This window comes from Clupea harengus, chromosome 25 (genome assembly GCF_900700415.2).
Source record: "Clupea harengus chromosome 25, Ch_v2.0.2, whole genome shotgun sequence".
Lineage (NCBI taxonomy): Eukaryota > Metazoa > Chordata > Actinopteri > Clupeiformes > Clupeidae > Clupea > Clupea harengus.
In genome coordinates, this window is record NC_045176.1 from 9,969,775 (window position 1) to 9,987,603 (window position 17,829).

The window sequence follows — 17,829 nt, forward strand, 5'->3', positions numbered from 1 at the left end:
GCTTACAGCGTAAGTGTGAGTCTGTGTTTCCACTCCAGCAGTTGAGCTTTTCCTGGAAACATCTTCACGGCCATAGCCCTTCTTTTTTTCACTTGGCCCTTCCTTCACTCCGTCATCCTCTCATTTTCAACCCTCCCCTCGCAAAATGTGCGTTTTACTCACTTCTTGAGTTTCAGTTGTTTACCCAGGATAATTAATGACATGTTATACCATTGCCAATATCCCTATCGAGGGCTTTAGAAGGAGATGGTAAAGATCTTGGGATAATGTCTTCTGTAGTCATAGGTGCTGCTCATAGTGGACCATGAGAGGGTCAGCTAGCCTCTCTAGAAGTATGTTTGTACTGGCTGACGTCGGTTCTCTGTGGACAACCAGTCTTGGCACGGCATCTAAGGGAACTTGATCTGGGAAAACAAACTCAGATGATTAAAATATAGGTCAAATATTTGTTGGAATAATGAAAGCCTGTTGCTAAAATAGAATACTGTGTGTGAACAAGACTGATGGGTTAAATCGATCAACACAGGCCTCTAGTAATGTTTATATCTACATAGCTGGATTTTAAACCTCAAATATGAGCCTGGTGTCAATATGTAGATGTGAAGTTTTTTCTACAGCCCAATTTTATACAAAATTAAGACATATTACACAAACATTTTTACTGAGAGATTATCAGTCCTCACGGGCCAGGAATTATTGTGCTTAAAATCACTTGATCAATGTTGTCATTTTGTGTAATATGTGTTGTGAGGCAGAGTGAACACTAGGGGGTGACCCTACAACACAAAGCTCTGCAGCTCTGCCATCACAAGGGGACCTAAGAACAGAGCTAAGAACAAATCCCTTTAACTGAAAGGTTAAATGAAATGACCCGAAAGAAAGGACAGCAAACTTTCCTTCTTGTCTATCTATTGAGGACTTTACCTGACACATGGATAGACAGAAAGATGATGCCTTTCATCAATCTCCAGTACACGTCCTGAAAACATCTACCCCTCCTGTCCCCCATAATAAATGAACAAACTAATTTAAGTAACTAAAAGGGCTCTTTGCATGGCTGACTTATATATGTATTTGCATTTAGCTTTTAGCTATTTGTTTACATTTCACTCTTCATCACTGTGAACCGCATGAATCATACATGTTGTGTGTGTCATTGTAAATCTGTGTTCATGTGCTGAACGTCCCTGTTCAAGCGAGACATTGCATACTACTTTGGTTCCTATCTTTCTCTCTGACACACCTCTGTGTCTTTTATCTGCACATCCTCAAACCTTACCAAGACTTTTTTTTAGATAGCTATAGCCTAGACATAATGGGTGCCTGTCTTTAAGTGCAACTAGGAATAGTACCTCCTTTTAGAGGCTTTAAATATACTGCATGGCATGAGGTACCATTCATCTCTCCGAAACGTATGTATAGGCAGTTACTTTATGGTAATTTCATGCTCCATTGCCCGAGACATATTTTTGGTAATGTTTTACACGATATTTATGTTTTTAAGACTGCCATCTGTGGTGGTGCTATTCTATACATTTAATATATACAATACGTGTATTATGTATGACAGCACTGATACCTAATCATATAGATTAGACTACTGAAGTCATCTCTAAATATAGTTCGCTCATTCATATTGCAGGAGAAAAGCAGCAAGAATTGCCTGCTTTTGCCTAAATACTTTTCATAATGAATTATTCTGTCAGTTCTAAATAAGTAGGATATGACAGTCAAAACCATATATTACATCGTGTGGATAGATTACTAATTTGTTGAACTACCGCAGATAGCTATTTTATTAAGAAAACGTTGCATTTATCCAACGTCATAACCTACAACGCTGATGCACGGAAAATATGACTTAACCAAAAGAAACGTGATGATCATTACATCGCTTAACTAAAGCCAACTCAGAACATGTGGGCTGCACGCTGGCATCTTGGACAGCACTCTCAAAGACCTCAGGGAGAGGAGTGGTTAAAAACATCGCGCTCTATTGAACCTACATTTTTGGATATAAGCGCGGTGGGCGCCCAAACCTATTTGAGAATGGTCGAAACCGGTGAGATTGCTGGACTTCGGAAACAACCTTAAACATAGGTTTTAAAGCATTTAGTTGTGTCATCAGTTCACCTGAGACGCATTTAATTCGATAATCATCGATTCCTTCAGTCCTTACATCCTGTCTTCATTTTTACCATCATTTTAACCAAGGCGACTTAGAATGTGGAATTTGCATATCTGAAGCGTTCATAGTAATCATAACGTAGAGGAAGAGCACGCGCCAAAAGGTAATTTCACCTTAACCATTTTACGCTGATCTTTTTTTTTCTCACCTGGTCTGAATTCCCTGTCGCAGAACGCTGTGCATCATCTGATGCCTGGACATTCTTGTGACATAACTGAGTCGGTTAACGCTTTGTATTAATGTTGTGATTGCTTGGACCATTTTAAGTCATGGCAAATATATGGAAGGTAACTGTTTGAGGTATCCTGGAAAGCTGTGGAATGCTGACTTAAGACATAATGGAAGTTCAAAATGTATTATCTTTTTACATTTTTCCCAATAGGCTTTAAGTTATAAAGTAATGCATGTGCTGGAACAAAAGCATCAAGTCTGTTATTTGTGGTAAATTGGTCTACTTATCAAGGTAGAGGTGATAAATGTGCAGCTGCTCAAATGACCATGTTCAGCCTTGCACAGACTTGCTTAATGAATGCCATCAGGGTACAAAGCTATTATGGCCCCACAGCAGGGATTTGCAAGATGAATAAGTAAATAGTTGTATAGACATACCATATATCTCAACCACTGACTGCTTTGAATTAATAATGTTCACAAGTCTATGTGTTTAATAGGTATTCAGATTGTTGCTATTCCGCCTCTGTGGAATGTCAATTATTTGCAAACTCTTTCTCAGAGAGAGAGAGAGAGAGAGAGAGGACTGAATCAAAAGTGTCAGCTTTCAAATGAATACATGCTTATAAGTGTCATACGAACTACTGTTACACTTTGTCTTCTCAGCCACAGTAAGATCATACCCTGCAACTTATACTGATGTGTTTCCCTTGCTCTCTCACACCTCAATTGAAGCCTTTAAACTGGAGAGCACCCCAGACCTTGGAGTCTGTCAGTCATGAAGGTTGCAGTGCAGGATTCGCTGAAAGGTGTAGCATTGCTGCTGATTGCCCAAACAGTTGTTTCCATGGTGATTCCAAATGGCACACAATTGGAAGATTTGCTAGAGTACCTGGACACGAATGAGACCTCATGGAAAGTCAACACAAGGGGAAAGAGAGCTATTTCACAAAGTGATATGCATCTCATCCTCGATCTTCACAACAAGCTGAGGGGCGAAGTTCACCCACCCGCATCGAATATGGAATATATGGTAAGAGCTTAAATCTCTACATTTGTCCAACACAATTGTTTGCTTCGTATAAGACACAGTTAATCATGTTTGCCTTGTGCTGTAAATGAAATCCATTTTCACATGATTGAACTATTTTGTGTTTTGGTTTCGTGTTTTGCTTGTGCAAGCAGACAGCAGTCATGCTAGTGTTTGTACATTTTGAAAAACAGTCCGCGAAAAGTTTTTGTGCCATGATTTGTGGAGTCCATATTGCACGAATGGATTTGTAAACCCCATACTACAGACACATCTGTGGTCTACTGCAAACAACTTAGTCCATCAGCCAAAGCAGGAGGACCTCCCTCAGCCTCCCCCCCCCCCCCCCGCCCACAAACTGAGGCTCACCTACTGTACCTGGCAGTCAGCCAACCCTCCCCTCTCGGAGTAGTGAGCAGTCTTTAGCCAAGTAAATGTCTTAACTTATCAGAGATCTCCAGGGTCAATTTACCGTACAGCTCCATTGCTGGTGCCAGCATTGGAATCTACCATTTAAGGTTGTACGAAATTAAAAGTTGAGCGTCAGCTTTTTTTAAGAACACAAAAGCAAGATCTCAGACACAAGCTGTTTGTCCGTAGGCCTACCCCCAAGTGCCCCCTTCCCCCAAGAAGTTGCTGCCTGTGTTGCTTGAGTCAGTGCATTTCCATTTAACATATTTTTTTTGCCAGAGCATTCATTGTTGTGTGTACAACAAACTAAGCCAACTGTGTATGCCATAGGACCAGGCCATGATTTTACAAGAGTTAAAAAAAAAAAAAAATTTTAAATTAAAAATAAAAGATTAAATGTGTGAATGTCGTTGCCTGCTCGTCGTATTTCATGCAGCTCCCACTATGGGTTGGCCATGGGAGACTGTAAAAATCATTTATGTGTAATATTTCAGACTTCAAACAACCACATCCTCTGTGGAGGTGAAACAGTGCGTGCCTTTGTGTGGGAGCCGGCTAAGGGACAGTGACCACCTCCATTCACATTCTCTCTTCTCTGCCTGAGCCCTGTGGGTAATTACTAGGAGCAGGAAGCCAGGGGGTCACAGAGGATTCATATCTCCCCTGGAATGCGCCCAGATGGTTGGCATAACCGCAAATGAGGTGTTAAAGCAAATAAACAACTACCAGGTGGAGTTCTGAGGCCAGTTTTGTCCTCCCAATGCAGTCGCTAACCGGCAGACTGAGAGCGCTCGCTGTGCTCTGTGAGCCGGTCCTGTGGCGCTCCCTGAAAGATTGACTGTTAGCTGCCGCAGAATAGACAGAAGTAGGCCACCTTTATTCTGAGTCATGCACTAATGTCAGCAAATCAAAACTGGGGGAGGGTTGGAGTTCAGAGATTTCTTTCCCAGGCACTGCTCACAGGTGCCACTCAAGCGTACCGTCCTGAATCTGTTCCCACAGTTCTTAAATTTTATTCTTCACCATTTCTTTCTTCCTGTTGTATTTCACTGAATTTATACATGTCATAGGGGTCATAGATGAATTTTTTTAAAGTCAGATAATTTCAGAGGAGAAATATCACTTTGCGCCTTCGAGTCAGCCCAGAGGCTCTGACAGACTGCGGGAAGCAGGGGGCTGCTTATACCAACACGTGGAATGAGTTATATGAGGCCAGCCGCCTTTACATTTGTGTTTTTCAATTAAGCCTGATATCTGTGTGCACCAGGCCAGGCGCTGGGCAGCAGCCCTGCTATACACTGTTACCATTCTTTTTTATCAGCCAGCTATTATACAACAGCTTCTGGTAAAATTAAAAACTGCCATGCATTGCTTTTAAGGCATTCTTTGTTAGAAATAAGTCCTCTACAAATGAACAGCCGTGGTTAACCTGTAGTTTACGCAGAGAATAGCTGTTATCTGATGGCTCTGAATGACCTAATAGCCACGAGTTGACGCACAGAGGGGGGAAAAGTTGTTATTTGCGCCAAAGAATGTTGGCACATTTAGCTAGAATTTCAGTGGCAAAGGTGTAACATTAGCTTTTCTACAGTAAACCTTGATCGGAATTCACACATAATTTGACATAATTTGAAGTTAAGTGGGCACTTTCCATGGGTCTTTGTCCTTGTATCCACACACGACCCCCTGGATCAGTAGGTTAACAGTCATAAGCCACAAGTTGAGGTCTGGTTACTTTTTTTTGTGAAGGTTTGGGACACGGAGCTGGAGAGAAGTGCGGAGGACTGGGCACATGCGTGTCGGTGGGAACACGGACCAGCCCACCTACTGACACAGATCGGGCAGAACCTGGGAGCCCACTGGGGAAGGTACGGTGGTCAGTGAAGAGAGAGAAAGAGAGAGAGAGAGAGAGAGAGAGAGAGAGAGAGAGAGGAAGGGAGAGAGAGAGATTCATGAGAGAGAGGAGAGAGAGAGATTCATGAGAGAGAGAGAAAGAGAAGGGAGAGAGAGAGAGAGAAAGAGGAGGGAGAGAGAGAGAGATTCATGATGTTTACACAAGGACAGAGACAGGGACATGTAGAGTACTGTTCCTGGCAGGTTAAATGGACCTCGATGCAGACTTGATTTGTAGAGGTATCCATGTGCCGAAAAAGTACTTGAACGTTCTCTTCCATGACTAGCCATGCTGTGGATCAAAGTTCTGTGTTATTGCACTCATGCTTCCACAGGGACAGACCTCCAACGTTCCACGTTCAGGCATGGTATGACGAGGTGCGGGACTTCAGTTACCCGTACGCACAGGACTGCAACCCACACTGTCCTTATCGATGCTCAGGGCCGGTCTGCACACACTACACACAGGTAAGCACAGGTGAGCTCCACACACGGCTTAAATGGAGGCTTTAATGGGGTATACCCACGAGGCCACATCATATTTAGCTTGAGTGGGTGGATCGAGCCCAAACTGTTTGTTTGCATTTGGAAACCAAATATATCTGTGCTGACATCTGCTGCCAGTGTTCCATGGGGTCCTCTACAAAGGCTCTTTCAAACTTTTTTTGCAGCTGGTCTGGGCAACGAGCAATCGCATTGGCTGTGCCATCAACGTGTGCTACAACATGAACGTGTGGGGCATGATCTGGGCAAAAGCCGTCTACCTGGTGTGCAACTACTCACCACCGTAAGCCCTCTTTGCCACTCTGTGTGTCCATTTGGACGGGATTAATATACACATATATAGTATACTACCGTGTTATGCTGAATATTAATAAATGGGTCAAATGGTGCTTGTAATTGAATTGAATGTAATTGAATGATGTAACTGAATCTTGACTGCAGTTGATCCTACTGAAACAGGTGCCTTTCCTTTCTCTGGCCTTCTCAGGGGTAACTGGTGGGGTCATGCCCCGTACAAATATGGCAGCCCTTGCTCCGCCTGTCCTGCCAGCTATGGAGGAGGCTGCAGAGACAACCTCTGTTACAAAGGTATGGTGAAGATTTGTCTTTGAGGACGTCTGTTCTGCTCACCTCACTTGTGTACCTGTATGCTGAGACCTGCCAACAAAATAGCAAAACCAGGTGGTTTTCTTGCCTTGTGGTAATGAAGAAAGTACCTGATTACGTTGATCCCTTTCAAAGGTCCGGATGTATTCGTCTGACCACCGGTTCTAAAAAAAACATGCTTTTTGTCTTTTTCCAGATGATGGTATGGACAGGCAATATGTGCCTGAGACAGAAGAGACCAACTACGTTGAGCCTGAAGCTCAGCGGCCTCAAGAGCCTCGAGCAAGAGCGCAGTCCCCAACCCCATCACCCAATGAGAACGTAGAGAGGAATGAGGTCATCAGCACAGAACAGATGTGTAAGAAGACATTGTATGCTCAATTCACTGTAATCTGGAGAAAGCTGATCCATGTGTTCAACACAGATGTGTGTGTGTGTGTGTGTGTGTGTGTGTGTGTGTGTGTGTGTGTGTGTGTGTGTTTGTGTGTACAGCGTGTACTTTATGTACACTTTGTGTGTGTGTGTGTGTGTTTGTGCGTTTTTGGTTGTTCCTGGTTCATGTTCAAGATATTTAGCGTGAAGTGTATTTGACATGGCTGTCTTCTGTTTCTCTAAGTCATGTATGTGGGTTAAGCCATGGCTAGACTTAAATGTACGTCTCTAAAGGGGCTTCTTCCCCTCTGAGGGGCCCAACCTGAAATCAAGGTCAGGCCCACCGATGGCATCCCCGACCATAGAGTTTACTCTTCAAAAAGTTCAGTGTTTAAGTTTCATAAGTGCACTTACATGGATACTTACTCAGAACTACTTATGGGTTATATTATGTCAAGAAAGATTCCCATAGACCGCTGAAATGTCTGAATGTTTCTCTGCTTTCTCTGAATGTCAACACTTTATCCATTATACAGCTCAGCAAGTCTCATGTGACACAAAGCTGAGGGACCAGTGTAAAGGAACAACCTGCAATAGGTGAGGGATTTTCACGTTTGTCTGGATGTCAGCAGTGTTGTTTTCGCGCAGGTGTGAGTGTTCACTCATTTAATATGTTTCGCTACAGGTATGAGTGTCCTCCCGGTTGTCTTTACACCAGTGGAAAGGTCATTGGGACAGGGCATTATGATATGGTGAGTATAACAAAACAAACAAAAAACGTTTGAACGGTTATTGATTGCTCTTTTTTTTATCTCATGCTAAACTTGTAGCTCAGTGTCAAAATCAAAAATCAAAATGTATTACCAAGGTACACTGTTCATGTAGGCATTGAATAGGCTGTGTAGAAATGCAATTCCTGTGTTCCCATTTTGAAGCAATCCAGTGTGTGTGGAGCTGGCCTACATGCTGCCATAATAGATGATGATGGCGGTTGGCTGGATATCACAAGGCAAGGCAGGAAGGAGCGCTTCACAAAGTCCAATAAAAATGGAATACAGTCCCATGGGTGAGCCTTAATGCCATCGTGTACACTTCCCAGTCTTTCTCTCTGTCCCTAACTCACTCACTGTCTCTCTCTCTCTCTCTCTTTCTCTCTCTCTCTCTCTCTCTCTCTCTCTCTCACACACACACACACACACTATGTTGCTGTTATTGCTATTGCACCACATGACTCGTCTTAAATTTCACACCTTCAGGAAAAATCAGAGTGCCAATGCCTTCACCGTATCAAAAGTGCCAGGTGCGTGCTATTTATTATCAGCCTGGGAATTCTGGTGTGTTGAGCAGAGCCAGACTTCTCTGATCTGAACATCTCTCTCTCTCTCTCTCCCTCTCTCTCTCTCTCTCCCTCTCTCTCTCTCCCTCTCTCTCTCTCTCTCTCCCTCTCTCTCTCTCTCTCTCTCTCTCTCTCTCTCTCTCGCTCTCTCTCGTAGTGAAAGCAGTGACATGCGAGACCACAGTGGCCCAGTTCTGCCCATTCAAAAAGCCTGTCAGGCATTGCCCAAGGTAAATATTCACATGGACTTTTTCCCCAGGAAGACAGTTAATGGCATGCAGTCTGACACACAGTTTGAAACGTATTGCACCAAGTAAATAGATGCCGTATTTAAAATCATGCTCTCCTTGCAATCAGGTTGTACTGCCCTCGCAACTGCTTGCACGACAGCCATGCCCGGGTCATAGGAACCCGCTATTACTCAGATGTAAGTTCTCACATATGCCCTGAAAAATCCATGCACCGACTGCTTGTGTTAATGCAAGGCACATTACACGTGATAACTACATTCTCTCCCATTCTAAACCAGAAATCCAGTATATGCCGAGCTGCCATCCATGCTGGAGTGATTCAGAGTGAATCAGGAGGATACCTGGATGCGATGCCCGCAGACAAGAGGAGACAATACAGTGGGTCCTACCAGAATGGGATAACATCGGAGAGGTACCAGGAGCAGCTTGAGATGCTTGGGAATGAAGGGGTCTGTTTTGTGGGCTATTAGCGGGTATTAACTGTTCAGCAAGCTGGGAATGACAAACTGCCTTTGGGTTTTAGGCCACCCCTGAAGTTTGGCTGTGGGAGGGTCATTGCATGCACAGCACAGTGCGTAATGTGTTTCTCTTAAACCACTAATATGGGCCATTCTTCTTCCTCTTCTTCTTCTTCTTCTTTTTCTTTTTCTTCTTCTTCTTCCCTGTAGCCTGAGGAATCCCACAGGAGGAAAAGCTTTCAGAGTGTTTGCGGTCATTTGAAGCCCTGCTCCAAGGACATGCAATGAAATAGAGCACTTGGTTACAACCAGCCAGTAATTAGTGTGTGTTTGGTTTTTCGGCTCACACCGAGCAGTGCTTGAGGCCAACACTGTCACGACAGGTCTTCTGTGGGGGAAAAAGTCCCGGCCTTGGTCCTGTCAAGCAAGTGAAATATGGGGTCTTAACCTGTATCAATAAGCCATTTTGTGTAACTGTACATTTCGTGTGTATACAATTTTACTCTGTAAATATATTATACCCTTATTTGTTGCCGCGCATATCTTTTTATGGATAAGGTGTGTAACAGGAATAATTTGGTCATCTTAACACAAGCACATAAAGATCTTAATCAGATATTCTCCGAGCTCAAGACAATATGCAACACATGGTTATATTTTTATATGTTTATTTTTATATGTAACAAAATGTCAAAATGCTGCTGGTGGATATGTTGTATTTCATAGCAATTTTTTTTTTTCTATTTTCATTTTTGTTTGGAATTTGATACTGTAAGAACCTGGCAGGCCAGGAAATCGTGGAATGTTCCAGAAAAATCTGAGGAACGCTCCACAGGTGACTAGAAATGCATGAGAGAGTTTAAACATTCCTAAAATGTGCTATTTATTATTACAAACCAATGAATAAACTGTATCAGTAGTACATACTGGGATTGATTATTGTGCATTTTGGGCATGACACAAATATTACTCGTCTTGGGTTGAAGTTTTTAGAGAATTTTGCTAAAGTTTGCTAAAGTTTTCTAAAGGGGGCTTCCTACTTGTACCACAGTATGTTTCTAGTTTGACATTCCATTAGTCTGTTAGTTTGAAGGCAGCTTTAATGGAGCCTTAAGGCTGGAAGACTTTAAAAAGCACCAACATCCACTTCCTTTACTGGGAGAAATGAAAGCTGAACTCACCTCATGCTAAAACACTCAAGGCTGGCAGAGCTGCAGCAGCAAGCAAAGGAACACATTGTGTGTGTGTGTGTGTGTGTGTGTGTGTGCGTGTGTGTGTGTGTGTGTGTGTGTGCGCGCGTGTGTGTGTGTGTGTGCGCGTGTGCGAGCGTGTTTGTGTGGAGATTTAGATTTTCATCTCACTTCCTTCTGTTGCATTTCCTCCATGCTTGGCACAGATGTGGTTGATCAGTTTCTAGAAAAGTCTGTCACTCACAATTGGTGTTCTGTGTAGTGATTATCCAGACTACCCTGGATACTCCTCTCAACAGTGGTAACCATACAATTATACCAAGATTAAAGGGTTGAGATTAGCTTTTGACTGGCTGTCCCGACGTATTCAGTGTTTCATTGGAATGCTGGGCTGTCACAGAATGAAGATTCCAAAGTTGTCTTCATCTCCCCATATAATCAAAGTCAGACAATGTCAAAGTTCCAACCAACACCGTCCACGATAGCTTCAGCAGTTTGGCTGACACCAGGGTTTCAAAAGCACTTTATTTGAACAGTACAGTATTAGTGGATGACCTATCGCCAAGAACTTTCCAGAAAGGTCAGATATTGAGAGCCTGGGTTGGGTGGGTGGGTTTTTTGCGGCACTCTCTAAAGGGAAGAGACATGCATCAGAGTACTGTCAAAATTCACAAGGGAGTGCAACAGTGGGATATGGTGAGGAGACATAAGGATATGAGTGTTCTGGCTGTAAGTGCTGCATCAGGAGACGTGCTGAGGATACGGGGCTGATGAACATGGCTCAGAGGGAGCACTGTGGTAAACTGCAGACAAAGAATGCCGCCACAATTACACCACTGATGACACATTTAGCCCCTGAAGGTGAACTATGGAGGACTATGGAGGAAGGTAGACATTGATTGATATGGAGAGGAATTGGAGAGAGTTTTCTGGAAGAGTTTTTTTTTTTTTTAGCTTGAATGTTTGAGTAAGACCAAAATGAGGTTTACATTGCCCTGGTGATCGTATGTCGATCTACTTTCACAATGCTTTCACCTCAAATGCAGATGGAATGACAGAAGGTTTTTTTTTTTCAGCCATTCAATCAGTTTCTGGAGAGCCTATATGAACTCTAATAACATGTCTGTAGTAGGAAACTGAATGTTTGAAAACTTTAAAGCATATGCATGCAGTTTACGTGTACTAATGGGTATCAGATCTCTTAACATTTCTGGAGAAATTCCTCATTGTCACATCAGAATACCAAGCCAGTGTAGAACAAATGTCTGGTGTTACGACTGTCAAACCAAATGCTTGAGCTGGGTCTAATCCAACAGGACAGCAGTCTACCTCTTTGAACCAGTGCTACCCATTCTCTCATGATTCAAGTGTGCCCTCCATCTGTTGGTTTTTAAATACTGTGCCCATGTGAAACCTAGAGTTTCTGATTACACGGTTGCTGAAAAATGTTGGAAATTTCTGGCCTTCCAACCACCCTCTGTGACACCATTAGCAAGTGAAGACCAGCTGGGTGTTTCTAAATATGTATGTTTAATGTTTCGGTGCATGTTCTTGAGGCGGATGCCGGGGTGGATATACAATATATATGCTGTATGCATGGGCCACCAAACACCACCTTCCCAAACACACAGCCCACGCTTTATTTGTCTTTGCTACCACGGAGATTTAATCATTATTATTCTAACATACTTTCCCAGTCACAGTAAGGCCATGTTTGAGTTTTTTTGGTTGTATAATGATAATGGATTATTTTAGGTATAAACATAAATATCTTTACATGCAAGAGTTCCCAGACCACACAAAAGCAGGTTTATTTATAGATTTTCGAGGTTTGTCTAAATGTGTTCACATTTGAATATGAGAAGTCTTATGGAATGAGAAGGGACATTTGCTAGGTAAAGTATTGTTACAGCGACTTCACTTTACTCAGCAACGTCAATGATGCAAACTTTGGAAGCAAGTATTTATGCTCAGTAACGGTTTATAAAAGAGCAGTGGAAAAACAATGACTCAAAACGTTTTTCTCTCTTGTAATATTTCACATGTACTTGCATTTTAGTAGTGTTACACATTATCATTAAATAGAAATCTACAGGTTATAAACGAGCTATCAATCTCTGAGTGTGGTTTGTGCTGATCGGCCCACACATGGTCTCCCTCCCTCTCTCCCCCTCTCTCTCTCTCTCTCTCTCTCTCATTCTCTGTGTGTCTCTTTCTCATTCACCTAGCTGTGATGTTGGCAGCGCCTCGTCTGTGCTGGCCTCTCCACTGGCTCTGTTTGTTGGGATCCCACACACAGCCTACCCATGCTAGTGTGGTTAGTGTGTAATACCCCCACCCCAGCCCAGAGCTCACACTGCTGTAGTAAACCAGGACGCTCTTTTCATGGACTCATCATATGTCCCCAAAGAACCTGGGCAAAATTTTCCATGGCAACAAAAATAGTACCCAGAGAAAGCTGGCGAAGGCCCCTGGTGCCCCTGTGTCGCTAACCGGACAAGAGTACCCACTCACACTCTCACACACACACACACACACACACACACACACACACACACACACACACACACACACACACACACACACACAAACACACACACACAACCAACGTTACTATTTTCATCGTAATATATATAAAATTAATTAAGCCGTCTATTTCCCAGGTCTGAAAGTGCGCTCTGTGTTTTGAAATTACCGCAGCATTCAATTTAGATTGCTTACGTAAAACTGACCTCCTCCACAACCAGTGCCCACTAGCACTGGCACTGGTGAGACGGCACGCACACGTGCCATGACAAACACCAAACACATACAGTGTTAGTGTTTATGTACACTCTTCAAAGTTTATTTGGTCCCTTGCACAACCCAGGCATCCTAAAACAGAAAAAAAAGTGAAATTGTAATTGAAGAAACACAATGGTGCGTGTCTTTGAGATGTATCGGTTTTCAAAGGTTTTGTACTTTAGAATTTCAAATGTTCTTTCACATACATGTGATGGTATACGTTCTCTGCACCTCTGAGATGGAAATATCTCCAAAAAGTTAGTGTTATGGAGTATGATGGAGGCTGAAGCGACTTACAAATGTACCAGTTAAAATGAAGCTTTATAATAGAAGGAAATATCTTATTTCCCCCACAGTCTCTGTCCTCTTGAAGTGTAGGTTGCAGCAACTCAGCAACTCTGAATGTTTGTTCAGATCTATTGACACAGGCACCAAAGCAGCTTTTTTTTTGCTGACTTACAAATACTGGCAAATATATGTATTATTTGTCCTGTCTACATGTGTGTGTGTGTGTGTGTGTGTGTGTGTGTGCATGCTTGAATGTACAAATCAAGCAATCAACCCTTTACCTAAATCCACCCTTTTGAAAAAGCACCATCAAAGATAGCAAACAAAGGAGAGCTGTTGTGGATATAAACACCAGACTGCATATATTAACCTGCCCATAACTTTGAGTGCATAGACCGCAATGCAAATTGGCACAAAAATACTACCGTAGTGACATAAGATTTCATCCAAGCCTCCTTGTGTTTATTTAGGAACTGGGGTTTCTCGCGTTGAGTGTAAACAACGACATGAGCTACATATAGAACCTGGGCTACTCAAAGTAATAATGTAGCCATCAGGGGGGGCTGGGCCTCACTGCCTACGTCATCACTGACCTTTCTCTGTTTGGAGAAGGTATTTGATTTCCCCTATTTTTTTCAGCATTCACACATAAGCCATTGTGGGACGCGTGTGGATATGAAATGGTGGCTTAGTCTTGATCCAATGACTGTAGATTGGGCTGGCGGATGGCAGCCAAGCCGTGAAAGAATGGCAGAGGACCAGCAGAGCCCCCGCAGTCACACACACACTCCTCACCTGGTATATATTAAGGGCTGTCAGATTAAATCAAACAGACAATAACATTCACTTGATAAAGCATTTTCAGGTGTGTGCGTGTTTCTCCTCTGGAGCCTGTCACTGGGATATGAGTTATGAAAGAGCATTTTGAGTGACAGCTGTGCAAGTTCTGTTTATGTGAGGTAGTTCGAATTTTTTTGCCAATATGTGTGAAACATTCTTACAAATGTCATTCCCTAGTAAGACTTTAACTAGTTCTTTGCAGAACTCTTTAAAAGAAAAACGAGGAGTAACTATTGGGATATGTTCACTCCCTATGATATTTCTATTTGAGTCTTTGAACCTATGAGTCACTGATTTCAGTTGTTGTTGTGTTGATGGCCACCTCTTTTTTTTTAATTTGTGAGACCCCTGCACGTCTGCTCCAAAACTAAATTGCCTTGTTGACATCTCTGCGACTTGGTTTTCAATCTATCTGTCAGTAAACATATAATTCATAAACATACTTACTACTACTACTACTACACACACACACACAAACACACACACTGATGTGTCTCTGATGGACACTCAGAACTAATGTACTATACAGTACAACATAGCAGTGCCCCCCACAGGACTACAATGGCAGTTCTGGACAGTGCATTGACTCACAAGGCCTCTCTGTGGCAGACGACCCTCTGAAGAAATGTGATGATGATGCTGCCCAACCCAGTGTATCAGGCAGATAAACAGACAGAAATGTGCTAGCATTACTGACTGAGATTTATCACTGGCAATTAACAGCAGATATACTGTGCGGCATCTTTGAAATATTTTGTTATTCTTCCTGTATTGTCCATGTCATACCCTGACAACAAATTCACTACATGCTTTCAAGCTGTACTTAGGACGTTTTCTAGGGATAGACATCTCTGTGAGCATAAAAGAGTTTTAAGATGATAAACTACCTCCTATCCATACTGTGTAATTGGTGAAATCAGACTACATAGTATATTGAAGAAGTGTGCATATTGTAATTAATTTCATGAATGCTTCTTATTGCACTTTATTAAGATAATTGACCTTGGAACATCTCCAGGACAACATTCTTTTTTTGCTTTTTTTTTTTGGCTGGCAGGCTGGCTGGCTTCTAATTTAATCACTTTCACGCTGGCTTCCACAATGGAATGTGATGCAAGAGGTTAATTTTTTTCTGGTTCTATTACATGCTCCAGCAAACATTATTTTCTTTCTTTCTGCTTTTTTTCTATTCCTGTTTTTCGACATTTTTAAATTCAGTCTCATCAAGTCTTGGATAACAAGGGAGCCCTTCATGAGGGGCCACAAGGGGCACAGTCAAAGCAGGCCTACGTGGAAGAAGCCCAAATTTTGTCTCGCTTCAGGGAAGTTTGGCACAATTTATAACGCTTTCTTCCTGATAATCAAAGAAACAGCCAATGCAGCAGAACCGTGTGTGTGTGTAGACCACAGGGAACCGCTGGAGTTCAGCTGAGCAGAAAGAAAATAAACCCAAAATTCATCACACTGGACTCGTTTGGCCCTGTGTGCTCTCGGTGGCACTTCCCCATCTTCTCCTTGCAACATTCTGCTCTCTGCAATCGTGTTTTGCAAAACATGTGGCAAGTATTCATTTCTGATAAAGAGGATTATTAGCATTCCTGGCCCTGTTCATTACACACTGTTTACAACCATTTTCTTTCATGTTGATCTTGTTTCTTTTTCTTTGAGACTGACTTTAGCAGTTTAGGTAGTTGGTTCTGACTCTGCTCAGTGCACCTCCATAAATGCAAATGATTGTCCTTCACTGCTGTTTTATGATTTGAATTGTCACTTTAAAAAAAAAAAAATTCCTTTGGTGATTTCTTCTTACAGACGCACAGGTATTTTTACAATGTTACTTTAGAATTCCTTGAGTGAAATTATAGTCCATTAAATGTGGTTAAATTAATCACATGTGCCCTGGCGGTGACTGCAGGAGGAAATCTGATGCTCCCTGGACTGGTGCTCTTTGCCAGTGTGCCCCATGAACCCTGGGAAAGCCTCGGGAGAGTGAGGCCCATGTTATGTGATCGACATGTTTTCCTCCAGCTTGCAGGCAGAACAAATGCCAACACTGGCAAAACCCAACCTGAGCACACTTCCTGTACACATCAAAGTCTATGTTAATCAACTTCTTAGAATGTACTCCACAATACCATGCATGTTGCCCGGGGCTAAAAAAAAATCGGTGAAAAATTAGAGTTCTTTTGTTGTTTCAATTCTAATTGAGTCTTTGAAATCCTCAAGGCTTGGGTGAATGGATAGATTAACATTTCCTTAAAATTATTTTAGACAATTATAGAAAATATAATTACATATTCACTAAACAGATATACTGTATGTACTGCTAACTAAATTATTCATCGGGTTAGGCTGTGCTCAACAGTAAACTCCTTGGATATATCTCACATGGCTTCCATATATAGCTCACACGCAGAGATGCTATCAGACCTCTGGATGGCAGCATCCTCTTTCCCAGGATGCTCCACTACCAGCGGGAGATGGGCCTGGCAGGCATGCTGCATGCATCAGGCACCAGGAAGCGGATGTATGAGTGGGGGCAAAAAAGCAAACAGACCATGACAGTCAGAGGAAGCTGTGAGAATGGGAGTGAGGCCTGTGTTGCTTGTGTGAGTGACTTTCAACAAAGACCCCCACCAGCAATTCAAAAGTGCATCAATTAACACAGACCATAGAGAAGGAGAGGTGGAGGGAGACAGAGAGGGTGGAAGCGTGGCTAAGAAGGCTGTAGTAGTAAGGAGAGGTTCTTATCCTGCCATGGTATGGAGAATGGAGAAAGAAATGGGGAGAGGAAAATAGATCCGGTACATAGAGGAGGTGAGGAAACAAGAGATATGAAAAAAAGGAGCATGAGAAACACTGAGCGAGGAGGAAGATGCAGAGTTATTGGGTGAGGGGTTTGATGGTGTGTCTTTGAAGCAAAGACATGGAAGGGTGGTTTGTGTCTATGACAGATGAGTTCTATTTCAACTGCATATACTGTAGACTGCTAATGTATGGAAATGTATTCTACCACAGCCTCCAAAAATAAACACTAAAATCCACAGAAAATGAACGCATCTTTCATATTGCAAAATTTCTGCTGGCCTTGGACAGGTTCTTGAGTCTGGAGACATCAACCCATGCCTTTATGGTTGCTATGGATGCAGCTGCTAAAGCCTGTATCCTTATGTGCGGGTCCCATGAGACGCTGTTGAACACACACATACACACAAAGTTTTCTGCTTTAGATCGTCTCTTCAAGCACCACAACTGGCAGGCCATTAAAATATCAAGAAAGATTGATGTTGCAGAAGCAGAAACTATTAAAGGTTGCACTGTGTTGAACTGAAAACATGAGTAGAACATTGGCCTGGATAGTCTCTAGTGTATTTTTCAGATATTGTTCCGGAAGAAGCAGGGTGATTCACTCTGTCCTCTTTTCAATCAGTATTCTCAAGGTCAGTCATGAGGTTCTGTAGGGCCTAGTGCTCTTCTGCAACATCTGAATGTAGCATGGTGCAATTA

The 17,829-nt window shown here is 42.5% G+C and overlaps 1 protein-coding gene across 1 annotated transcript; it reads left to right on the plus strand.

Annotated features, from left to right (window-relative positions):
* Positions 1–3,105: 3,105 nt before the first annotated feature.
* On the plus strand, positions 3,106–10,164 carry crispld1b (cysteine-rich secretory protein LCCL domain containing 1b). Its single transcript, XM_012827879.3, has 10 exons — positions 3,106–3,392; positions 5,550–5,668; positions 6,029–6,161; positions 6,365–6,480; positions 6,685–6,785; positions 7,000–7,161; positions 7,712–7,772; positions 7,861–7,927; positions 9,041–9,174; positions 9,431–10,164. The coding sequence occupies exons 1-10, from the start codon at positions 3,138–3,140 to the stop codon at positions 9,480–9,482; spliced, it is 1,200 nt and encodes a 399-aa protein (XP_012683333.2). The 5' UTR covers positions 3,106–3,137; the 3' UTR covers positions 9,483–10,164.
* The last annotated feature ends 7,665 nt before the right edge of the window (positions 10,165–17,829 follow it).